Genomic DNA, 27,097 nt, shown 5'->3' on the forward strand with positions numbered 1-27,097 from the left:
GGTAAATGACAGTAGTATCATAGTTCTTTTGTTATGAGCACAGAGGAACATAGACTACACGAACAAGATTTATTATCCAGAATGCTCAGGACCTGTTTTTTTTAAATAAGGAATCTTAAGTCTGCTAAAAATCAGTACAGCATCAAATAAACCCAATAGGATTGTTTTGTCACCGATCTGGATCTATGCAGCTTAATTTCCATTAAAGGAGACATGTTGGATAAATGGGAAAAACTCTAATTTTGTAGGCAATTATGAATAATACATGGTGCTAGTTTCACTTTGTGCTAAAGATCAATCCTATCTGTGAAAATGGCAACTTTATTGGAGCTCCTCATAGATCCTATCAGTTCTCTGTCCGTGTTTTAAATAAAGGTGGGCGTGTCCTAACGGTCCCAGCCAGAAGCACAGTAGGAGGGGAAGAGCCAATCACAGCCTTGCACTTACACAAGCAAAGACAGGCTTTAGTTCCCTATCAGGTCAGCCTAGCTCCTAATTGGTTCCTATCCTACAGTGCAGTGTACTGAGAGCTGCAGGCTCCCCTGCACATTCAGAGAATTTAGCCAGCAGGAAGTGGAACAGATGGGCGGGACTACTGGGGTTTTGGTGGAATTTCTCAATAAATCAGTCTGAAACACAACTTTTTTTAAACAATCCTTCTATATCTAGAGGAGTATAATTCACTGGTACATTCTTAATTTTTATAGGATATGTCTCCTTTAAGTACAGGTTCTACTTTTTTTTTTTTTTTTCTATTTTTACAAAGAAAAAGGAAATCACTTTTAAAATTAGAATCTGGATAACAGATCCTATACCTGTACAAACTAAAAGCATATACACAAACATAATACTAAAATACATTATTAAAATTCAGCATGCTGAAACATGCATGCATTAGCATGCACTTACTTTTTCTCCTTTCAAAAATATAATTCGTGAATCATCTGAATTTCTTCTTTCTTCAAAGTCATCCATCACTCTCGCAGTTTGAGACTGTGTGTAGCAGCGTACTGAAGATTCATAGCTTAAGTCCCCGGTACGCAGCACAGGGACATGCAAGACTCCATCTTTTTCCTTTACTGTGAAGACCTCCTTACCAAACTGCATGCTGGGTACTGCATAAAGAAGAGCACATACATTGCTTTAATAAGCCAGTGTCAAAAACAGAGCATTCTATATCCTTCAATAAATCTGCTTTATTGATTTTTGTTATAGAGAGCTCAGAGCCATAGGTTAACACAGCAGCAGCAGTTGCAGAAGCATCTTAGACTGAAAATCATATAATTTTATATCAGTAGGATTCAGGGCAGTATGATAAAATAAAAAGATTCTCAAGGTTAAAGATTTTGGCATGGTTAAGAATATGGTAAAGGGTTTGCAGTTTAGTACTGTGTTCTTAAAGGGGTTCGCCTTTAATATGATGTAGACATTGATATTCTGAGACAACTTGCAATTGGTCTTCATTTTTTATAGTTTTGCAGTTATTTAGGTTTTTTGATTAGCAGCTCGCTATTTGGTAATTTAGCAGTTATCTCGTTGCTAGGGTCTTATTTACCTTTGTAACCAGGCATTGGTTTAAACAAAAGATGGGAATATGAATAGTAGAGGGCCTGCATAGCAAGGTAAGTAATAAAAAGTAACAATAATAACAAAATGCCTTACAAAGAAATAGTTTTTGGCTGCTGGGGTCAGTGACTCCCATTTAAAAGCTGAAAAGAGGCTGAAGAGAAAGGAACATAATTCAAAACTATTGAAAATTATAATGAAAACCAACTGCAAAGTTTCTAGGAATAGGGCATTCTATAACATACTAAAGTTTAACTTAAAGGTGAACCGCACCTCTATTAGTGCTTTCTACCCTACATGATTAGTAAACATTACAAATTATGCACAGCTGCACCCTTTTCATTTCCTAACTGGTGCTGTCTACTTACTAAAACAATGCCCTGGGAATGTGGGATAGCATAATGGTAAACTTTGAGCTATTTAAATGTTTATCCCTGTTCCTACCTTCAAGTTGCAATATGCTGTCTGCCATGTGCTGTGCTACTGTGCTTTTTATAAACAGGTAGGCAAACAGGGCATTATTGGGTGTCCCAAGTGGTGCAGTTTTGGAGGGGGAAGGCCTCTGGAGAGGGTCTAGAGTTTTAACAAAGATTTACTTCACTTTTTAGACAGGGGTAAAGTGCAATCATTTTGTCCCCCTGTGAGTTGCATACTTGCACTAGCATGAGCAAAGACCTGCATCTATCTTTGTATATAAAAGCTAAAGGGGTGGTACATGGGCTTTCTCTGGCACAACACTTTTTTGCCTGTCATTCATGATATACAGTGAAGGAGCTTAATGAGGTACTTAATGCATGTTTTTTTTTACAATTTTCCTTAAGCACTTATGCCTCTGTCCATAATACTGTCTATATCTTGTACAATAATGAAAAATAAAATACATACAAAACTGACCTAGTAGGACGGTAGGAATACATACATATAGTACAAGCTAAACTAGCACTATTTTGCATATGTTTTTCAGGAAGCAATAATATATAAGAATGTATATTCTTTGAATATCTGGCATTGTTTCTTTAGTTCAGCTTACCATCCTGGACAGTGTCATTTATTGTCACAGTAGCCTGAAATGGCTTGGTAAGTTCTGCCCCTTGTGCAGAGCTTAGGAAAACCACAAATGTCTCAAGGCCTTCAATCATTGGGTGCTGGGTGTCATCCATTATAGTCAAAGTGCAGTACTAAAAAAGATAAGAGATTCTAAGTCTCAACAGTAAACCATCAGCCAACTATATAGAATTATAATTTGTATGAAGGTGACAATTCTATACACAGGAGTTTGTGCCATTCTTACACAGGCTATAGACCACACAATCTCTTGTAGGGCCACATCCACGTCCTGTGGACCCTACAGATTGGTAGCTCTGCAATAACTCATTCTCTTATTTGACAATAACTGACAATAACTAAAATGTTACATTAGGTTAGGTACAATAAAGTTAGTGCTTCAATGCTATACAATGTATAAAGTATACCTCAATGGTTTTCCCTGCCCTAAATTCTATCTTCTTGGAGCTGGGAACATAATCAATTCCAGGAGTGGCAGAAGAAGGATCCGAAGGGCGGGTTGCACACCACACTGAAGTAGGAACAGAGAGATCTGGTCCACTTCGTATTACAGGTATTTCAACAGAGCCTGGCATAAAATAGAAAAACACAACTGTTAATGGCTGATAGATATGATAAACAATGTTACTGTGTTTGAGACAGAAAGTCTTGTTCAAGTCTAGTATCTATGTGTATAAAAATATTTCCAGGCAGTAGGAAGATAAGGATGCTGAGTAATGTGTTTCACCATAGGTTGACGGACATAAGTTTGACATCCCTTCTCAACTACAATTATATGTTGTGTCTTAATATATCTGGCATTCAGATTGCTGGGTGTGTATCATACTGTATCAGAGAGCATCATCAGAAAAGTCCATACTGCAGCCTTCCCCCTCCCAAAACAATAATGAACGATTCCTTAGTTTAGAAACCACTGTTAGTTTTATTATATCAGTAAACACAAATTATTCCATAAATCATTGCTGCCTCTTCCTACCTGCATCCTCACTAACAGTGAATGTAGCATTTCCAAGGGAGACGGTTGAGGCATCATTGGGTCCTTCAATCACAATTTTGGCTACAGCAATCTCTCCGACTCTTGCATTCTCAGAGGTATCAGCCAGAGCTATTTCAAATTCTTCCTCTTCCTCATACTCGCTGTCATCAATTAGTTTCACATCGCAGGTTGACATTGTAACTCCAGGTCCAAAAATAATACGATTTTCATTGGACATTTCTCTGGATTTGAAATCAGAGCCTGATTCAAGTGCATAGAAACTGCTGCCTTTGGCTGATTTAGGCACTGTGTAGCAAATGGCAGACACTATGCTGGCTGGGTCACCTGTGGTAAAAGAAAAATAGGTGTTATCACTATCATTTCATTTTAAAAGTGGTATATTTAAATAAAAATGCATTAACAATGTTTCCTACAACCCCACTTAAAATATTCTTTATTACTATATCCACTTATTTAGTTATATGTATCAGCCAGAGTTCTTAACTACTGTTTATTTTGCGATTCTCAAACATATAATTGTCTACAAAAACAATATTTGCATGATGATACCCTTGAAAGGTCTTGTTACTACATTTAATAGCATTGTATTAGAAACCAACAGTAAGGTAGGTGTTATTTAGATAAAAAGATTGGACCTGTTGGACATGTCATATGTAGCTTAGAACCAAAAGAGGACATTATCCATACAAAATACATATCCAATTTCTAACAACTCCCACCAGAGGGCGCTTTTGGAATATCTTATAATTACTGCGCAACATGTAAGTGAAATTCATTAGAAAACAGAGTTATGCCTGGAGTGCTTAGTGGAGACAATCAAAATAGATTTACGCTTGAGATTATCCAACTAAAATGATTCAGTCCCTGTAAGATGACCCTCCACATTTTAACAGCAGTGTTCTGATTGACCCTTACTAGTGCTGATAAAACACATGCAAGGTGAAATTTCCAGTGCAGTTGCCATGTTTTTTCCCCTGAATGCAGTGTTTTTTTCCCTGAACTCCAGAATCATGGTGTTTGGAAGGGGACAGCGCCTTCTGCAATAGCTAAGATTACTGCAACTGCGCACACATTCAGTTGCAATTGTGAAAAAGTCCACCTGGCATTATTTATGATGTTTGCCGTTTGTGTGCCAGTGCAGCCTGAATCTGCAAGTGCCTGTTGTCTATTGACGCTGTGCACGGAAACCCTAGAGCTGCCGCCTGGTCAGGATGCGGCAGTTCCCCTGCGTCAATAAGCACAGCAATGCTCCATTCAGAACCTTTAAGTGGTTTTATGTGCAACTGACTTTTTGAGGAAATTGTGGGGACCACAACTGCACTTGCAGACATACTGTAAATGAGCCTAAAGTACCACTGCCCAAAAAGCATATGCATGGGAATCAAAGGGACAGTGATCATAATGTACATAGTGTATACAGGCCCCCTGTAGTGTCACACTCTAAGAACTGACAGGTAACGAGATTTATCAATGCAGATTTCCTGGAAAGGGCGTTAATTGTAAGTGTATAAAATATTTACTCCGTGGGACTGACAGACAACTGACAATGTGAAGGGGGATACAATCAGCTGGTTAGATGAAAAAAGGGAGGCCATGCAGAGGAAATGGAGCAGAGAAAGTTAATATTAAAACCAAGGAAGCCTTTCCTGAAGGTGACCTACTTGTACTTCCTTTTTCCTTTGCCCTGTACATATTTCTCGTTCTGTTTGAAGGGGTATGCAGTTGCACTGTATAAAAAAGTACAGGTATAGGACCTGGGGCTTTCAGGATAAATGGGTCTAATTTGGATATCCATACCATAAGGGCCAGATTTATTATGCTGTGTAAAAAATGGCAACAAAATTAGCCACACATCACCAGGCTTTGCCATGTAAGAAATGGTGTAAAATTGGCATAATTTTTAATGTTTTTTTCTTCCACTGGAACTTACTTAAATAACAATGTAAAATCTGGCATTTGGATGGCGGACTTTTCCATTTATTTTACACTGGTTATTTTTCGCCGAATTTCATTTTAAACAGCATAATAGGCCACTTAGGGGCAGATTTATTAATTCACGGATGCTCCAAGCGTTCGTTCTAACGCCCGTGCGGATTTTCGCGGATTTTTTCGTTATTTTGCGCAACTTTTCCGTACTGTGCAGCAAAAATTACGTGACAAAATCGTATTGTCACAACAAGTACGAAAGTTTCGGATTCATTCAAGCTTCATTATCGGACTTTCCTTGGGCCAGGTTGGAGCTGCACAGTGCCATTGATTCCTATGGGAGGCTTCCAAAATCATGCACAGAGGGATCAAAGTCGGAAAGGTTTTCCTGCATTTTACGATCGTTCGGATATGTAAATTTAGTGACTTTCGGATCGCCAATACGATATTATCGTAACTAATACGATTTTTTCATAAGCATATTCGTGATATTTGCGATCTTAAGAAATTATCGTATCCAATCCGAACTCTTTTTCATGAATGTGCCCCTTAGTGTACTGAAAAATCATTTTAACATTAAATAAACCTCATAGTATTGTTTTGCCTCCAATAGGGATAATTATATCTTAGTTGGGATCAAGTACAAGGTACTGTTTTATTACTACAGAGAAAAGGGAAACCATTTTTACAAACTGGAATTATTTGCTTATAATGGAGTTTATAGGAGATGGCCTTCCTATCATTCACAATTTTCTGTATAAAGAGTTTCCGAATAACAGATCCCACACCTGTAGTAGCACTTTATAAAAATAAAGAGATATTCAATATATATATATATATATATATATATTATTAACATTAATTTATAAAGCACCAACATATTCCGCAGCACTATACAATATATATAAGAAATACCACACTGTGAAATGTTAACCTATCCCAACCCATATTTAAGACAGACCTTTCCTCTCAATGGGTACAGAGAGGAGCCCTGCACTTTCATTGGCACGGTATATCTTCTTCTCAAACTTCAGAGTGGGCTCATCCTCTGTGTCATTAATATTAACTGTGGCTTTAGTAATGTGGCCCAGTAAGGCATACGCAGGCATGCTGAGCTCCACTGTGAATCGTTCAATGTTCTCATATACTTCATCATCATTTATAATGATAGTGCAAACTTTGGTGTCCTCCCGTTCATCAAACTGCACCTAAAAAAACATAAAATGGGTATGTGTGAGTACTAAGGCATCTGATGTGGGAGATGCTTCCCTTCAGTTTGTTATAAGATAGGATTCACAGTTTTGTAAGTTGCAGTCAGTTGCAATACCACTGCTCACTAGTATAGCAGAAAGAACATCTTTTCCATACACTGCAGCAAAACAGCCCCAATATTTCTGACTTGTACAAAACATTCAACAATGTTTTAAATAAATATCCTTCGATGTTTCAACCCTCAGAATGCCAGAAGTCTTGTTAAGTCAACTAGAAGAGTTATTAAATTAAACTAATTTTAGTATTTTGTAAATAGATGCTTATGTTGTAAATAGAGCACCATTAGGCGCTTTACAGAATAATATTGTTTTTTTTTATAAAAAAAAAATATATATATATATAAAAAAGAGACAGTTTTTTTAAATGCCAGAACTGTGGAGAGAAAAAGAGCTGATGGAATAAGAAGAAACCTGAAAACTGACAAGCAAACAATTTACTCATTTTTCTAAGGCCAGGGAACCTTGCAATCACATAGTAATTTAAACAGAGGCTGGAAAGAGGCACACTAGAATGGAAAATGATAGTCATTTAAGAGTTAAAAAATTAACTTGGATAAATACTTTTTATTGTCATGCTTTTGAAAGGTCACCCAAAATGTGCCTTTTCTCCTCATTTACCCATACTGAAAGCACAAATATTTGGGGCTTAGGCAGCTTACAGCATAGTGTATACTGGTGAGGGTAATGTAAGAAAAGTCACAAAAAATGTTCACATAGTGACCCATAGCATGATGTTTTATTGTTTAACAGGTGAACAGAGAGAACTTACACTGCATTTCAAAGGCTATTTTATTGTTTCTATTCCTGGTCTGATACCTCCTGTTGCTAATATTGCTCTGAGCCATATTGTAATGTAAAAAATACTAATATAACCAATTAATATTTAAAAAAAAATCTGTTACATTTCAGTTAGGCACCCTTTTTATTTATACGTGGCAACTCTAATGTGCCTGATGGTCCACTCAAAAAGTTTTGCGCTTTCCTGATACTGACTAACATTCTGTTCTGGGCCTGTGTATTCTTATGTGAGTACATACAATCACACTGTGTACAGTTACATTACAGATTGTGGAGAACAAAATGATGTCCCCAAGTGAGACACACAGTTGGGGCAGTATGTAGCTTTAGGCTTTAAAAGGAGATTACCCAGCAGGTAACTTCTAATTTAGTCCAGACTACAGTGGACTGTGGTATGGGCTATATAAAAATATGGGCAGTTTTAGGACCTTAGTACTTGCACGAGAAACACAGATAACACTGATATGTTTCCAGAGTCTGTTTGGATAACCCCAGTATCCTGTTAATGCATATACTTTCTTATGTACATCAGGGCAATTTTTCAATGCAAAAATTCTTACCAGTACAACAGAGCAGAAGCAAGCAGAGTCAATTGCATTCACTAAAAATATGTAGGCTGTATGCTGTATTGTGCTGGTAAACGTTTGGGCTGGTATACCAAGCACCAAGCTAACGCAAGGTGAGCTGGTGATATTTTTATTTTACTGATTGTTTCAATACCTTTGATTGCTTTATTCTGCATAGACTGGTTGTTCATATGGTATTTACCTGTCCGGCATACTCCACATAATCCTGCTGCCCAGGTTTCAGGCCCACACTGGAGCTTGATGTGGCTGTTCCCTGTTCTGTTCGACACAGCACTATAGCATATTGGTTCAGATTTCCACTCCTCTTCACAGTGACACTAACAGAGCCTGCTTTCTCACTCACATTGTAGCTAATATGGAAAAAATAATTATAGGTATAAGTTTTTTATTATAGCTCTGCTCGCTGCTAGAATTTAGCTTGAAACATTTAATACGTCTTTGGATTTATTTGACAGCAACACTGTGTTTGATTTATAGAATCTTTAGGAAAGAGCCATCATAACCAGACCTATTGCTTGAATATTTAAATGCTTGGTTAATCATTCCACAGCTAAAAATGTTTGAAATCCAGCTAAAACTAAAGCTGGCCATGTATTCCCATATTGTGTTGAGCTATTCTGACCATTATGCCTGTCTTTTGCATTTATAGCACCTTGGGCAGTTCTAATTAGATCTTGTTAATCTAATCAGTATTTTGGATCTAATCAGTCCAAAAGAAAAATTGTATCTCCTGATCTCCTTCCTGTGCACGATTGCAGAACTGGAATGCAGAACTGGATTCTTCCCACTATTTTATCTCATTTGGGCCACTGGCCCAAACAAAAGCAACAATATTTTGCAATCCTTGTGAATAACTATATTGGTATGGGGTCCAATATCTGAAAAGCTTCAAATTACAGGAAGGCCAACCCCATAGGCTATATTTTAATCAGATAATTTTTTAAAAATAATTTCCTTTTTCTGTGTAATAATAAAAGAGTATATTGTACTTGATCCCAACTAAGATATAATTAATCCTTATTCCATGCAAAACAATCCTACTGGGTTTAATTAATGTTGAAATGATTTTTTAGTAGTCGTAAATTATGGAGATTCAGATTATGGAAAGACCCCTTAAAGCTCCAGGTTCAAAGCATTATGGATAACAGGTCCCCTACTTGTATGACCTAAACTAATTTGGCCTGTGCACTAATTGGTCAGATTGTGCAAAATCTGGCGATTTTTCGTAGCGTTAAAACTTGCGCAAAAAGTTGCAATTTTTTCGTAGCGTTAAAACTTGCGCGAAACGTCGCACCTTTTAAGTTTTAACGCTACGAAAAAGGCGCAACTTTTCGCGCAAGTTTTAACGCTACGAAAAAATCGCCAGATTTTGCGCAACTTTCGGAATGGCTACGAAAAACTCAAGTTTTTTCGTGCAAATCGTATTGGTAACGAAAAAGTCGCGACAATTTCCGAAAAGTCTTAAGGCACCGAAAAAATCGCAAAAAATACGAAAAAGTCGCAAAATGTTCGTTTTCAAATCGGAATTTTTCCAATTCGGTCTTAGTAATCTTATTGCCGGTGGGAAGGCATTTTGGGGAGATAAGTCGCCTGTTGTAGCTGAGATTTAACCACAGGTGACTAATTTCCCTGTGGTGGATGGTCCTAAAGGTACTGGAACAAGAGGAGATTTGTACATTATTGCCAGTGGGAAAGAATTAGCAGCAGATTAGTCACCTGTTGTAAAGATGTATCGCAAGCAACTAATGTCCTTTTTGCCAGTACCCTAAATTTGCAGACAGAGAACGAAGCATGCATATCTAGTACCTATTGCAGGTTTTAGGGCTCTGGCACATGGGAGATTAGTCGCCCGCAACAAATCTCCCGTGTCTCGAGCGACTAATCTCCCCGAAATGCCATCCCACCGGTAATAATGTAAATCGCCGGGGGGATGGTATACGCGGCGGCGCGATTTCACTGATTTCACGCCGCCGCGTATGCCATCCCACCGGCAATTTACATTTTTACCGGTGGGATGGCATTTTGGGCAGATTAGTCGCCCGCGAACAGGGAGTTTTGTCGCGGGCGACTAATCTCCCCGTGTGCCAGAGCCCTTAAAAATGGGATTTATTGTGCCAAGAAAAATTGCCTTTTGTGCCAAGAAAAACTGATGTATATTGCGGATATTATAGAACTAAAATTAATTTGTTTTTATTTATTTTTCTAAACAAAATAAACAGGCATAAACACTAAAGATAAACACTAAAGAGTGTCACTTACTACATTTTCTTATTGGCAGAATCTTGCCGCTGGAAAGCTAACATAAACTAACTGCTTATGCATTGTCTTGCATGTACCATGCACTGTACCATGGGTAACTGCAAGGATTCTGATGGCTCAGCATTCTGTGAAACAGATAAGCTTTTGCAAAGCTTGGGGAAATCTAATTCCAGCAATCTGTGACAGAAACAAACCACACTAAAAGAATAGTTACAGGTGCAGAATTTATCAAGTTTAATAGCACAGATACTTTACTTAACACTTCCCAATCATTATACCTGTAAGCATTCACCTGTAAGTGAATTTCCAGAGCCCTTGAAGTGGAAAAGCTTTGAAAAAAGAAGAAAATGCTACTTTAAGGCTGATGCCACACCAGGCGTAGGGCTGATTTTTTCGGCAAGCCCTACGCCTGCTACTTGTGCCTGCACCCGAATGAATGAGATACGCTCGGGTGCAGGCACATGTAGCCGATATACGCATGAAAACGCGAGACTTTGCATTCTCACGCGTTTTCATGCGTATATCGGCTACATGTGCCTGCACCCGAGCGTATTCCATTCATTCGGGTGCAGGCACAAGTAGCAGGCGTAGGGCTGAATTTTCGGCAAGCGTTTTTCCGCTTGCCGAAAAAATCAGCCCTACGCCTGGTGTGGCATCAGCCTAACATCTATAACTGGATATGTACTTGCTGAGAAATCTGTCTCTAGGCTTTCTATATGCTTTCTCATTATTAGCTTAGTACAGTCTTTATACTTTTATATCAGATCCCAGAAGCACCCACTCACTAACGTTTCTAGGAATGAAAAAAATCGTGCAGACAAGATATACTTGGCCTTAAATAAAATATGCTATTACACTCTTGAGCCGAGAAACATATTGATATTTCATGTTAGAATTCATACTTTCTAATAAAACCCCTAGTGACAGGTTGACAGCTCTAATCTTTTATTGCCTGGACATCCAGGTGTTAGTCAGTACTTTGCTAAGCAATGAACTATATGTCCCAGTGAGTGCAAGAGGTTAAGAAATAAAGGATTATTTCAACTTTTAGTACAGTGTTAGAACAACATTTCCTTCCGATTTATTTTCCCTTTCTAAATGTTTCCTTTGCATGAAAAAAGAATATCTATTGTTTCTTTACACTCTACTGGTTCTGCTTCATAATTAAAACAGATATGAGATCCATTATCCAGAAACCCGTTATCCAGAAAGTCCATCTCCCTTAGACTCCATTATAAGCAAATAATTCTTTCCCGGTAATAATAAAACAGTACATTGTACTTGATCCCAAACTGGCTTAATCAGCTTGGCACAGCTCTCATCATTAAATCTGGAGCGGTTAATGCATTGGCGTGAATACAGGTACATCATTGGGAATTCACATAGTTCACTCTGAGCTCTGCCTGTTACACCAATATTAGCCCACATATATGAAATATTAATATAAATGTCAGATAGCTGTTTATATAAGTGGTGTTGAAGGTGTGATGGTTTTATTCCTGATACTAAATATGAAGCTGTGTTTTAATTGTTTATAAATTGTCAATAGTGGTGATTTAATTTAGCAAATAATAATAATAATAATAGAAGTTAAGTTTTAATACATTCTCTAGCCAGTCATCTGATACAATCTGACATAAAATTAATTCTAAAACAACTGGACTTTTCTAAGTTTTTCTTGAAAACTTTTCACCACTCATCTGAGTGGCTTCTTCAGTTCAAATGACTGGTATGGAATTCCCTACCAGTGTTTATTTTGGACCGAGAGGACCAATGTTTGAAAGAGGTGTGAAAGAGGCCATTTATGCCAGACTGGAAAAACCATCCCTGAACAGAGGAGGGGGCCTGCAACACCGCTTGTCATCAACATACAATGCCACTTTGAAATCCTCACCCCGGTGGTTTCATGATTTCATGATGAGAATCATGGTACCATTGTGACTGGATCATACATTCTTACACCTGTAAGTTTCAGCCAACACCTAACTGAATAAGTTCAACGGAACCATTGTCATTGTGATTGGATGTCTGCAACTGTACTACCCTCAAGGGTTTTAATGCCGGGGGGGGGGGGGGTTCCCTACCACTCACATAACCGAAGAAGCCTTTCGGATGAGAGGTGAAATGTTTTCAAGAAAACTAGCTCCCAGATGGCATGCACCCAGGTTACATGCTGTAAAGTTTGCATCCTTAGGTCAAAGCAAATTTACAGCTCTTGCCTGATCATGGCTGACGTTATCCTGTATGGATCTTACAATGGGTTTACCTGAAACACTCAGTTCTAAAAATAATGGCCCTGTGTTTGAATAGATGTGAGTTATGCAGTTTTTATTCTCCAATACATGCTTTGCTGATGAGAAGTTTACATCCTCATGTTTTTCTATTTATTTATCTAGGGTCATATTTAACAAAGAGTTTTATGTGTATTTTTGAAGAGGTCTGTGGACATTTTACATAAATATACTTATTTCAGGGAAACAGACAGAAACATGTCGAACATTGCTGTGAAAAATAAAGAGAATTTCAAATGGTGTCCTTACCTCATGTGTGTGAAGCTAATGAGGGACCACTGGATATGGAACATGTTGTCACTAACCACGTTAGGTTTACTGTCTTTCACAAGGAACTTAAAGTTATCCATTGTCTCTTTATGCTTATCGTCATGCAGAATATATTGTATCAAACCCAAATTTATGTCCTCTGATGGAATAAAATAAAAATGTTGATAAATGTATTTATTGCATACCACTAAAAAGTTTTATATTTATCAGGTAAGTACTCACAATAATAAAAAGTACAGTGTTTGTTTAGTAACACATACAAGCATAAGTTATTTTGCATAGGGAACTATGCCTCTGGCAAGTTTTTTTGTTGTGTTTACATAGCTGGGAAATAATTCCTATTCCTACCTTGTGCAAAGGAAGTGAGCTGAGCACCAGGTTTCAGTTTGTTTTCCAAATGGCCATGTAAAGGCCCACTTGTTATTTCATAGATTAGGTTCCTATCTTCTGTGTCTGGGTCCATAGTCATCAATTCCTTCTTTGTAATAAAGTTGGTTGCCTGTGAATAGTTTACCCAACACATTTACTTTATGTCACTCAATATATTGTATACACCAGAACAAACATATGCGTCCCCACATGGAATTGTAGTTACCTTGCCATCCATGTACTCCAACCACTGAAGACCCAGATTGGTGACAATTCTTGGAGTTCCATCATCCACTGGAAGGATATCCACCTTAAACCTTTGAGGGGCTGCAGTTACAATCTGATGCAATGGTTGAAAACATACTTAGTTTCAGTGGAATATAACAAATACCCATTATTTCTCAGGGTAATGACCTCACAACAAAATAGCTCCCCTGTAAGGTGGATACCATTGGAGCAAAGCATGCTTAAGCACTCCCCACTACAGGACACCTTTGTATTTTATTCAGGCACTTCTCAATCTCAGTCTATATGCTTTTCAGGCAAACAAGTAATGTAACCCTTATTAAAGGAACAGTAACGCCAAAAAATGAAAGTGTATAAAAGTAATTAGAATATAATGTACTGCTGCCCTGCACTGGTACAACTGGGGTGTTGTCCCCAGAAACTTATATAAACAAAGTTGCTCTGTAGCCACGGGGGCAGCCATTCAAAGGAGAAAAGGCACAGGCACATAGCAGGTAACAGATAAAACACTATTGTATTCTACAGAACTTATCTGTTATCTGCTATGTAACCTGTGCCTTTTCTCCATTTTTCCAGTTTGAATGGCTGCCCCCATGGCTACACAGCAGCTTATTTATATAAACTATAGTAGCGTTACTATAGCAAACACACAACTTTTACCAGTGCAGGGCAACAGTACATTATTTTTTAATTGATTTAAAAAATCTTCCATTTTTCGTGTAACTGTTCCTTTAAGTGGGTAAGGCACACAATCAATATCAAGACGAGATTTTAAAGAGGTCTAGGGCACATTTAAAAAATATTGGGCCCGATTCACTTAAGTCCGAAATAAGGAGTGCTATTTATAGCATGCGTTAAAAATCTTATCACTTCTTATTTTTCACTCGATTCACTAAAAGGACACTTGCACAGCGCAATATATTACGCACGTAACCATTACTTTCTGAAAACCACCATTTCCCTGAAAACTGGAGGATGCATCACTCTAGGGCCAACATATACTTGAAAAAATACGACTGCAAACTCCATGTTGTGTTGCCAATAGCTCACGAACCGCAATTTTCTTTAAGTACCGCCTGCCCCAAGTAGGGTTAATATTCACACAGATTAACACGATATTTTGCACGTTTAACGCTTCATATGTATTTGTGAATCATGCGTTAGTACTATTTCTATTCGCTAATTAACGCAATGCGTTTTTTTTGTGCATGCGATATGCAGATTAACACATGCGAAATGACTTTGATGAATCGGTACTTAATTATCGCATGCTTTTTAATGAAAAAAACTATGCGATAAGCGTTATTGACCTTTAGTGAATCGGCCCCTATAACGCTTATCGCATAGTTTTTTTCATTAAAATATGTCATTGTAAGATAAATAACGCCAAGAACATCGCTTCTTAATTATGACAAGTGTCCTTTTAGTGAATCGAGCGAAAAATAAGAAGTGATAAGATTTTTAACGCATGCTATAAATAGCACTCCTTATTTCGGACTTTAGTGAATCGGGCCCATTATATCTTTATTTTGCAACTAAATCAGAATAAATACAGGAATGTTTTCTCAGGATAGCACAGGTTCATGTAGATAGTTACCTCTTTGTCCCCTTCCTCCACTATGTAGAATGGATTAGTACCATCAGAAACAGTGAAAGAAAACCGGTCTTTAAGAGTGTTACTTCCATCATGATTGTAACTGATTCTATTCTGGTAAATGTCATCCATAGTGAATGTAGTGGTCTGGCGATAGCTCTGACCACTGATACTCCTCTCAATCACACCATACCGGGGAGGCTGAACGATGGTAAATGTGACAGATTCTGCCTGTGAATCAGAAATGGCATTTTTTCACCGGGTGTAAAAATATTTTTTTTGCAGATTTTGTAGTCTTTTTAATCTACCTTTTTCTAGAGTGATAACATATATAATAATGCAATAGCCACATGTGTGTCATCTATGTTCAAAACCAGAACAATAATATTTGTCATCATTTAGAGGGAAGCAAATGTTTAGGGAATAACTCTCAATATCACAAAGAATAAATCTACACCTGGTACATTTATCTGTTTTGTTCCAGTAATCAGTTTACAGAGTCACAATAAAAGGTCCATGGTTGCCACATTGCTACGTGTTCATCCCACTTAATCTGAAAGGTATAGCAAATTCTGCATGATATTAATGCTCTCCAAAACACAATGGATATTGATACTATCTTGCAGCCAGTTTTTGCCTTTGATTTGTGCCGCAGACAGTATTTGGACAAGAACCTTATTTTGGGATTTATTTAGGTCCCTTATTGGGAGAGCTAGGAGCACCTGCTGAATATCTGGTTATATGGGTATGTTATGGAGTTGTTTTATCAGCTAGAAGAAAGGGGTAATATACACTGCTCAAAAAAATAAAGGGAACACAAAAACTGAATGAATGAAATATTCTTATTAAATACTTCGTTCTTTACATAGTTAAATGTAATGACAACAAAATCACACAAATTATCAATGGAAATCAAATTTATCAACCCATGGAGGTCTGGATATGGAGTCACGCTCAAAATTAAAGTGGAAAAAAACACTACAGGCTGATCCAACCTTGATGTAATCTCCTTAAAATAAGTCAAAATGAGGCTAAGTAGTGTGTGTGGCCTCCACGTGCCTGTATGACCTCCCTACAATGCCTGGGCATGCTCCTGATGAGGTGGCGGATGGTCTCCTGAGGGATCTCCTCCCAGACCTGGATTAAAGCATCCACCAACTCCTGGACAGTCTGTGGTGCAACGTGGTGTTGGTGGATGGAGCGAGACATGATGTCCCAGATGTGCTCAATTGGATTCAGGTCTGGGGAACGGGCGGGCCAGTCCATAGCATCAATACCTTCATCTTGCAGGAACTGCTGACACACTCCAGCCACATGAGGTCTAACATTGTCTTGCATTAGGAGGAACCCTGGGCCAACCGCACCAGCATATGGTCTCAGAAAGAGGTCTGAGGATCTCATCTCGGTACCTAATGGCAGTCAGGCTACCTCTGGCGAGCACATGGAGGGCTGTGCGGGCCCCAAAAGAAATGCCACCTCACACCAGTACTGACCCACTGCCAAACCGGTCATGCTGGAGGATGTTGCAGGCAGCAGAATGTTCTCCACAGCGTCTCCAGACTGTCACGTCTGTCACATGCGCTCAGTGTGAACCAGCTTTCATCTGTGAAGAGCACAGGGCGCCAGTGGCGAATTTGCCAATCTTGGTGTTCTCTGGCAAATGCCAAATGTCCTGCACTGTGTTGAGCTGTAAGCACAACCCCCACCTGTGGACATCGGGCCCTCATACCACCCTCATGGAGTCTGTTTCTAAACCGTTTGAGCAGACACATGCACATTTGTGGCCCACTGGAGGTCATTTTGCAGGGCTCTGGCAGTGCTCCTCCTGTTCCTCCTTGCACAAAGGCGGAGGTAGCGCTCCTGCTGCTGGGTTGTTGCCTTCCTACGGCCTCCTCCACGTCTACTGATGCACTGGCCTGTCTCCTGGTAGCGCCTCCATGCTCTGGACACTACGCTGACAGACACCGCAAACCTTCTTGCCACAGCTCGCATTGATGTGCCATCCTGGATGAGCTGCACTACCTGAGCCATTTGTGTGGGTGCATGCCTAGGCGTTGTAGGGAGGTCATACAGGCACGTGGCCACACAGCCTGTAGTGTTTTTTTTCCACTTTAATTTTGAGCGTGACTCCAAATCCAGACCTCCATAGGTTGATAAATTTGATTTCCATTGATAATTTTTGTGTGATTTTGTTGTCAGCACATTTAATGAAGTATTTAATAAGAATATTTCATTCATTCAGATTTAGGATGTCTTATATTTGTGTTCCCTTTATTTTTTTGAGCAGTGTACTATAATGTTAATAATTTAAAAACAGATTCTTTGATTGCAGTATTTGAGAAGATTTCAGAAATAATTCACACTCTAATTTGCACACTTGTCAAACCTGTATATGGCTTTTGTTTTTGCTTCAAGCTGGACATAAATAAGCTTGATTACAGCCACTGTAGTTGCCTTTCTGCATGATAAAAACACTGTAAAACTATGTCATTACTGAAATATTATCTGCTTATCAGCTTTCCACTTATTTCTTTTCAGAGAGTTTCCTCAAATTGTGGGGCTGGCCAATTAGAGGGACCCAAAGTATTGGAAAGTAGTGGGTTCCAGCCTAAAGGACAGGTAGGGTAAAATATGTTTGTGAATTCTTATTTACTGTCTTTGATCTGCCAGCAATTAATGACAGCCATACTGTACTGTATTTGAGATTAGTCTACAGCATCCACAAGTAATTTTGATTTGTATGAGCTGTGGCACAGCATACAGTTATTGTTCCTTCCCCACTAACCATACCTCTGTATCAGCATCCACTGCTTTAAGCTCAAACTCTGTGATGGTTTTCCGCACACCTTCCTGTACTCTCATGCCCAAATTCTGCACCACTGGCAAAGAATCATCCACTTTATTAATGGTGATATGAAATGTCTGAGACACCTTTAAAGGACATGATAAGATAAATATTATTTAAAAAACATTAAAACATGAAGCTGTGTGCTTGTTTTTAGCTAGTTTCCAAACTTAAAAGTAATGCAGAAGCTTCATGAAATATGACAAAAAAAACTGTACCCACATTGTCAACTACTTGTGTCTATACTATATTGGCCTAATAATAAAGTCCTTAGCAAAAAAACCCCCAAAAAACACACCCATTACCATTTTCACTGAAGCAAGAGAACAACAATTATACATTCAATTACTTAATATTTCCATTACAGAATTAGCCGAAAGTATAGGACTCCATCAAGCATTCCCTATCCCATAATTATTTTGGCTTATGATGATACAATATGCAAGGTTAGATATCTTCAAGGAGAAAGCTAAATAAGAAACCAATGTGCAGCCTGACGGATTAGATAGATGCTGATATCTTACAGAATATAGATGAGGTAAAAATATTGTTGTCTGGGGAAATATGTTTTATGCATGTTTTATATGGCGAATGATGGATCCAAAACAAATAAGAAGAGCCCTGTATGACAGAAAAGAACTCAAACTTTCTTTCACCTCATTGAATCCATCAGAAACGGTAAAGGTGAATTCATCGGAATGCTTTTCCTCTGCGCTGGTGTGAATGTACTGGATGCTGCGAGACTCCAAGTCTGCCTGGCTGAAGCTGCTAATTTTTCTGCCTAGAAAGAAACAGATAAGAGGGGTCAGCAAGGGAGCTTTGCGGCCCCATATTTCATTGCCAGCCTATAAACTAATAATAAAGCAGCAATCTGTGCTTAATACCAGAGATCTGAGATAAAATAAGAAACAAGGAACTGGATTAACATACTTAATTGGGCAGCAGAAATTATGCAGTATAACAGCTGGACACTAAAATAATTAAAACTGGATTTCATCCAGCCTTTAGATAAAGGATATAAAGTTATAGAAAATGCCTTGCTAAAGCAAAGACTGCACTAACTAGATGCATTGATACCACTGTGGCAGTTTCATTTAGGATGTAATGTGCAGGGGGAGCTGAAATCTTGGCAACCTTTATTTCAATGAGAAGTGCTCTAAACTATACAAAGAGATTCATTAATAATAATGATCAAAACAAAACTACTTGTATGGAACAAACAAGGTCAAAATAATTTAGAGAGATTGCAGAAATCAGTCTCAACAAAAATAACAAGGGAACATAAATTGTACTACGTGCAATGTAGAAAATATGGGTTAATCTAATAAAACACCACAGGTTATATTTATCAACCTTTATCAGTTGACCAAAGAGAATATAGAAAACCCATTAAATATTCAGATATTCTGAGAATCCCCTTAAAAAAGATTGTCAGAATAAATAGGGCTTTTATACAATATTTGGCTGTGCAAAGGGGATATAAGAACTATACAAAAACAAAGTAAATTTATCATAACCCATGCAGTGATCTGCCAATGGATTTTTTTTATCTCACAAGAATGTGTTGTATATAGGTCATTCCATGTACTTGACTATTGTAGTACTAGCAATGAAATGATTCTTTACTTTATGGTTGGCAGAAATGTGAAAGGTTGTGATTAAACATATTGCTCTGTTGTTAACTCAATGCGTAGGGCTATGTACACTTCCAGTTTTAATCCAGCTCAACATAAAATAGGGTCTGCTCCTTGAAACTCCACCAAACTTGTGTTTACATGAGGCACATACAAAATGGCATCTAGTTAAGTCCCACAATCTACAGGCATTTGCCTGTACAGGACACCAGTAATGCAAACAGAAGTTGATTACATATTTGGTACATATGTGCAGATGCTATTAGGACTTATACACTAAGGACATCCCACATCCGAACTACAGATATGGTCTTCAGCTGCCTTTAAAATAGTTAGCTTAAGTTAAGGGGAATGGAATAACTGTATTGTTATTAAAACCTTATTTTAAGAGACCCAGCAACAGGTTGAAGAAGTGTTATTACCTGGAGTTCCCACATGCTCAAGGTGACCAAGACTGGGCTGCTTAGTAATTTGGAAAAGGAGCTCTCGAGGCTCACTGTCCTGATCGGTAGCTGACAGTTGTAGCGTTGTGATTTTTTTCAAAGAGTTTTCATCCAAAGTAAGCCCTTTATTTGCAGTAATGGATGGTGGCAATTTATCTTCTGCAAATGTGGCAAAAAAAACATATGGGTATGTCAATACAGCTATTTGTCAATATTGTTTACTAGATACATTGGCGTTATTTATCAATGTTCATATTTTTAGAAAAAACACAAAAATTACACAATTACGAATTATGATTAATAAACCCCATAGAGTATCACAAATGTTGCCCCTAGTACACTATAGAAATAAGGGAATAACAATCCTAAGTATTAACTATCAACTAAACCAAATCAGAACCCTAAAATCATTTGACTTTAAATTTCAAACAACTGAAAAAGGCAAATTGTTGTTCACAAGTACAATTTTTTTTTTCAAATTTGAATATGGAAATTATGGTTTTATTATGTACTCTGGTAACATATACTTTATGTGGTTGCCTACATTTGTACATAGATTTGCCTGATTTGATTACATAGTTGCCACTTTATCATTGTTGCTGACATTTTGTCCCTGTTTTTAAAACTGACCAACAGCAAAGATAAATATCAATGGTCTTACAACCAGAAATTAGTTTTCAGTGACTACAGCAGGAAAGTGTTAATTACTAAATAAATGTATGATTTTTAAATAAATAAAAGTAACCGAGATATAGATGAATATTCACCAATTATGCTAATATAGAACGACTGGTCAATCAGTTTATTGTCTTCTGGATCAACCACATCAAATTTAAAGGCAAAGCTTCCACCTTGGTCTCCTTTCTCATGCTTGTATTGAATATACCCTGCAATAAAACAGCCATTTAATAATGTTATTATCAGACTCATGCAGTAGAAAACCCTTGTTTAATGCCTGAATCAGCTCTTTCTGTCCTCAAGAAAGTAATTTATTTTCAGCTTAATGACAGTTACTAGCCTACAAATAGCCTCGAAAACAGATATAGCAGATGTTTTTCCTATTGCAAAGACATTAAAGGATTTGTAACATTATTAATAATTAGTGAAATATTCAAAGGTGGACTATGCTTGCTTTATGTTGCTAAGGTCCTTTACTTTTCTCAAAACTTCCAGCATTAATTAAAGCAGTTAGACATATAAAATATTTGCTTCAACCTACCTTTATTGACATCTGTTTGAGTAAAGCTACTAACTGGCCCCTTTGCAGATATTTGCACCAGGTTGTTGTTCTTTGACATCTGTAGCCTCCCAACTGCTGGATCCTTTTTTACGATGAATCTGAGCTTAGCAGCATCTGAATCTATATCTGTTCCCTTTAAATACTGATCAGTGATTGTAGCTATTGAACCTATCAACAATAACAGCACTTTAACATACTATATGATGTTTTACTATATAAACAAGTAGATAAGTAAATAAGTTTTAGACATCAAAACCATTAGTTCTCCTTCATATTGTTTATGTATTCTATTAATAAATGGAGGTACCTGCTGAAATTTGTAAGCCTCTGTTTATAGTCATCCTTGGAGGCTCTTTCCTTTGTGGCTCTATGGAAATCTGAACCCTTCCATTCTCAGTGAAGACTCCATCTGATAGGGAGAACCTGAATTCATCTGATGCAATAGCCATATTCTCTGGGATGTAAACAATCAGCTCATCTAGAACATCCTGGTAGGTAAAAGATGCTCCTTGTGACAGAACCCTTCCATTATCCAAGGGCTCGGAATAAAATTGCCTTCTGCGTAGGTAACCTAGGAAGATACTTCAGTTAACCTTTAGGTTACCATTATGTTAATGTGACACAAGTATATCACAGCGTGCTCAAAATTAAATTTGCTGTTTTTTGACCTTTAGCGCTAACTCCCCCCCAATCCATTCACAAAATTGAATGGATAACTTATTAGTGATGAGCGAATCTGTCCTGTTTTGGTTCACCATAAAATTAGCAAAACGGCAAGAAAATTTGTGAAACGCAAGTGTTGCGCAAATTTTTTGTCGCCCGCGTCTTTTTTGGTCGCCCGCAATTTTTTTTAAGCGCAACTAATTTTTCCGCTGCAAATTTTCACAGAAGTTTCACAAAACAATTTCCCAATGGTGAAATGCAGAAATTCACTGCGAATCCATGCCTGGCGAAAAAATTCGCTCATCACTATAACTTATGTCTAAGACATCCATTTGCTAATTTTCTAAAGCAGGGCAAGTTGCAAAGTGCAAAAAAGGGTCCAAAGATAAGCATAACTTGAACTCCCTGAGTTTTCACTCCGCATGTCTAATTAGGTTCAGGAGCATTTTGCAACTTTACTGCCTTGCAAGGAGAGGAGCATTAGCAACCTACTGACTTCCACATCCACACCTACTGTGATATTTATTAACCAACAGAAAGACAACTCCAGAATTCTCTTTCTTGCTGGTGGCCAAGGCTCCCTTATTCAGTAAGGCCATATGGTAATGTCCTGTAGGGAGATTAGTCACCTGTGATAAATCTGCTACCACGGGCAACTAATCTCACCAAAAAGCCTTTCCATCGGCAATAAAGGGAATCCCCAGTGGAAAGGACTATGCAGTTGCCTGCAGGAGGAAACTTTGCACACCTTTGGAAAGCTAAAGCAATGCTTAAGCCTTTCCACTGGAAATTTCCTTTATTGTCGGTGGAATGGCTTTTCATGGAGATTAGTTGCTCACTGTAGCAGAGATTTATTGTAGGCAACTAATTTCCTTGTGGGACCTTATGCCAGACACAAAAGTGATACCAGAAAAAGCACACAGAGTGCAGGTGAACTTTAAACATAATACAATATGTTATAACATTTCCCAAATAAATTCATACCATTCATTGGTGTTTTAGTTACAGTGAAAACAAGCTCATTATCTTGAGTATCTATGTCCTGAACACTTAAGCAGCTATTCTGTATTACTGCTCCTGATTTGTCATGAATTTTTAGAGGCAGTACAACAATTTTAGGTGGTTCATCATTCTTGTTCTGCAAAAAAGAATTAAATATTTAAGATAATAAAGGTACAATGTAAGATATTGAAATCCACTTATTAGTAAGTTGTTATAATATAGCAACCATTTAATTTATTCTTAATAACCACATACACCATGTGATACATACACCATGAAGCGTGTTTGATTATATAATTATAATTACACAGTCCTAGGCAAAGAATACTGATGATTCAGGGAGGGTTAGCCTCTTGAAAAAGGAACCAACTACTATATATTAATAGCCTTTTATTGAAGGCCTTCAGAAACAAAAATGTTACCCTCCTCCTAGGAATATAATTCATTGGTAATGACTATTAATAAAAAAAAATTCTTACTTTTTGATGGAGTTATTCCTTTAAAGGGGATCTAACTGTACTGGACTGTAACTTACAATATTCTTTCCAATATAAAGATGCTATCTCAAACCAACCTGTATGGCAATGCTTAGGTTGTAAGTCTCAGACTGTCTGGTTCCATCCGTCATAAAGAAACTAAAGTAGTCACTGCTTGGCTCATTGCTGTCATGAATACTTTGGACATAGTAAATTCTGTTTTCCATAAAATCTTGCACAGAAAATGTGGTATCCGAGCCTATTTGACCTCCAGGTGATGTTCTTCCACCTTAGAAAAAGTGATACAGTTTAGCTTCAAAATTCTGAAAAAAATATTAGCATTAGCACAACACCACACAAAAATGGTTTTAATGTGTATATATGGTATCCTACAGTGAGTCAAGTCTCACTGTTTATCAAGCAGTGAAAATTATTTCCTCTCAGAAGAGCTTTTAACTCTATTCCTAAGCTTTAGAACTGCCTACTACACTTAATTATACCACCCCCCAAATGAAGTACGCCTGTAAAATGCTAGGTTTTATAAGTAATACTGTGGTGTTGGTTATTAATTAATAAATCCAGAAAACAAAGTGGAATTTGTTACCATGTTTAATGTTTTCCAAGTAGCCAAACTTTGGAGAACTAATTATTTTAATTCTCAATTGACCCCCAAATGTTAAAAAATCTCTGGAAAACAAGTAGTGTGAAGGTATCAAAACTCTCCCTCCTTCTTCTACCTGTAAAGAAGAAAATCACATTTTAGTTGTCTTGACTAGTTCATAATGCAGGCAATAGAAAGCAATCACAGTCTGTATTACTAAAATGATTTAGATTATTTTCAATTAATCTCGTCTTGAATACTACACAAAAAAATGTGGATATAGATTTTTGTATATGTTGTTATATACAGTTTTTCTGCTTGGTGCCATTTTTCAAGCATATGCCACATTTATAGTTTACTTTTTTTTTACTGTCTTCTTATTAAATTCCTTTTTTGAAGTCAGGGTACAGATATGTCTATTATATAATTACTAGCATCCCCTACTAGTAATAAACAGATTCTGTTCTGCTGGAGATATGGTAGATGACCATAATGCTGGTGCCCACCCTTCATAGAGGTGATCAGAATGTGCTGTGCCTCTGTATGCAAGCAATATAAAACTTTCTGTTAATCTGTAAAAATAAAAATAGGTACAATAATGATCTAAGCCCTTATGTTTCACTCTTATTTTAAAACAATATGAGGAATATAAACGTAATTAGTATGTCTATCACTTCAATGTCGTACGAAGGATGGGAATTATAATGGATATCATTGTGCTTTGTTGCATGTACTGTTTGAGCAGTATGTTATGGCCCATTAGGACTTACAGTAATTTCAGAGGCAGATGTAGTGACAGGAAGCTGTCGCTCAGCAGATGTAATTGTTATTGTAAACATCTGATTGTCCAGACGGAAGTTGAGAGCATTGTATACAGTAAAGTGGAAAATGTCTGTGATTGTTTGGCTGTCAGATTCAATAATTGTAGTATACCTGGAAGAGACACAACAAAGTTAAATAACATTCATTTATATTAATGTTTCATTTATTTTCTATATCATCAGGCACAATTGTGGTAAAATACTAAACATTACATACAAAAAGTAATTGTAGCAGAAGAGATAATTTGCTATAAGTTTAGTTCAATAACAACATAAAAAATTACTCCAAATGCATAGCATGATTCGAAAAAAACATGCCTTATTACAGTATATTAATTAAAATATAACTTTGGTGAGTGGAGCTGGAATAAATCTTGGGATAGCTCATAGTAACAAGCACAGAGTCATGCAAAAACAATTTTTCCACATATATAACATAGAACTTCATCCAACACTCCCCCCCCACTCCACTGATCTGTACACATTTTCTAAAGGTTGTTCAAGAAAAAACCTGTGTGCACAAGGTTTGAAAGACACACTGACCATGGGCTATTACATCAGAATCTGAAGGGGGTTGTGCTCTGACAACAAAATTAGCCATACCTAGTACTGCATAAAATACATTCCAACCCTGGGAACTGGACAATCATTTCCAAGCTATAGGAGACTTACTTAATGTTTCCACTGTTTATATCTTCCATCGTAAAAGAAGAGAATTCCGAGAGCTCTTCAGCAGATTGACCTGGCTTTGTCTTGGTGAGAATGCCATACATTGGCAGGGAGACCAACTGGATCCTGATGCTTGAATCAGGAGAATTATTATCCTGTTGAAACCATAAAGAGTATTAACAGTTTGCTTGCAGTTGAAGACGCAATGTGATTTATCACAATACTCTCAAAAAAAAAACATTCTCACTTTTCTACTTCACATACTGCACTGTGACTCACCGAGCTGTAAACTGCTGAGCAAAAATGTGGCAAGGATTTACAATTTCTCATGATAATATGAATGATAAATATATGCTTAAAGACCAAGAATAAATGTTAAATAAGTGTTGATCCCTGCGACCAGTCATAATACAAAATACATAACACATAAATGGAAAAAGCTGTTTTTTAACAGTGTAAATTAAGGAAGTGTAAAGAATGAAATAACTGCTATACTTTGTTACTTTAATTCAGTTTATGTATTTAAATGTCTCCAAAATTCCAGAGAGGCCAATGTACAACAACTAAAAATAAAATGTTAGCTATTACTTCACAGTAAATACAATTCCCAAATAAATCTACATATCACACTTTGTACTATGCCAACATTAATCTGAGGTTTAAATAAAGTAACTTTGGTTTCCCCAAACACATACCCTAGGAAAAAAGAGGTATGAAGTAAGGGTAACATACCATGTATGCCAGATTTGATCTTCTTATCATAACAGAGTTTCCACTAGCCACGGTAATAGCCAGTAGAGAACCAGGAACAAGACGAGGCCCATTGTCATTTGCTGGTGACACTATTACCCTTACAATTGTTGTGCTAGAGGTTATTCCATCTATAGCAGCAATCTCCATACTATCCTCTGTAGAGGCTGAACCATCATGAACATAATGTAGCACATTCCTGTTCACATCTTCATATGTGAATGTATCCCCTTTTATAAAGACAAAACATTGTAATGAAAGCAAGGTTATGTTTTTTTTCAGGAGCAAACTTACTTTAACTGAGTGAAAATTGAGCTTTCCAAGTACAGGAATCAGACGTTGAGTTTGAGTTTTTTTTAGATACCAGTGTGGCTCCATTATAATTGGCATTCATTTTTAATGCTGGATTGGTTTAATTATTGTATATTACGTAGGTGCCAATGATTGCAAAATATAGAATTTCTCCTTTAATAGATACGTGGTTGCAACAGTAGTGACATTTAAACGGCATGTGATTGGTCGTGGTGACTCGTATATTAACCTATGGTAGCTAAGTTGCCACGATTAGTTGCCGCAACCAAGTTTTAAGTCGTGGCGACTAATTGACCCGCCTACCTTTGCCCTAAATGGTATATGTTTTTGCAAGGTGATCTTTGTGAATGAACAAGTGAAGAAGGCTGACCTCAGAACTGCACCACGACTGTAGATATTACA

The 27,097-nt window shown here is 37.4% G+C and overlaps 1 protein-coding gene across 4 annotated transcripts in view; it reads right to left on the bottom strand.

Moving 5' to 3' along the window:
- fras1 (Fraser extracellular matrix complex subunit 1) overlaps positions 1-27,097 on the bottom strand; it is a 257,678-nt gene that overhangs the window by 23,367 nt on the left and 207,214 nt on the right. For all 4 annotated transcript variants that reach the window (XR_004223099.1, XR_004223098.1, XM_031903422.1 and 1 more), the window contains 22 exons: positions 26,366-26,613; positions 25,637-25,788; positions 24,914-25,076; positions 24,147-24,279; positions 23,641-23,831; positions 23,049-23,202; positions 21,709-21,972; positions 21,381-21,569; positions 20,929-21,048; positions 20,141-20,320; positions 18,741-18,865; positions 18,030-18,170; positions 15,243-15,470; positions 13,626-13,739; positions 13,379-13,529; positions 13,010-13,169; positions 8,392-8,560; positions 6,516-6,762; positions 3,608-3,952; positions 3,039-3,199; positions 2,597-2,744; positions 910-1,115 (listed from right to left, as the gene is read on the bottom strand). Coding sequence is in view for 2 of the 4 variants with exons in the window: in XM_031903422.1 (XP_031759282.1) it covers positions 910-1,115; positions 2,597-2,744; positions 3,039-3,199; positions 3,608-3,952; positions 6,516-6,762; positions 8,392-8,560; positions 13,010-13,169; positions 13,379-13,529; positions 13,626-13,739; positions 15,243-15,470; positions 18,030-18,170; positions 18,741-18,865; positions 20,141-20,320; positions 20,929-21,048; positions 21,381-21,569; positions 21,709-21,972; positions 23,049-23,202; positions 23,641-23,831; positions 24,147-24,279; positions 24,914-25,076; positions 25,637-25,788; positions 26,366-26,613 (3,989 nt within the window). In the remaining 2 variants the exon portion in view is untranslated. The remainder of the gene's footprint in view (positions 1-909; positions 1,116-2,596; positions 2,745-3,038; positions 3,200-3,607; positions 3,953-6,515; positions 6,763-8,391; positions 8,561-13,009; positions 13,170-13,378; positions 13,530-13,625; positions 13,740-15,242; positions 15,471-18,029; positions 18,171-18,740; positions 18,866-20,140; positions 20,321-20,928; positions 21,049-21,380; positions 21,570-21,708; positions 21,973-23,048; positions 23,203-23,640; positions 23,832-24,146; positions 24,280-24,913; positions 25,077-25,636; positions 25,789-26,365; positions 26,614-27,097) is intronic.

The sequence above is a fragment of the Xenopus tropicalis genome, chromosome 1 (assembly GCF_000004195.4).
Source record: "Xenopus tropicalis strain Nigerian chromosome 1, UCB_Xtro_10.0, whole genome shotgun sequence".
Lineage (NCBI taxonomy): Eukaryota > Metazoa > Chordata > Amphibia > Anura > Pipidae > Xenopus > Xenopus tropicalis.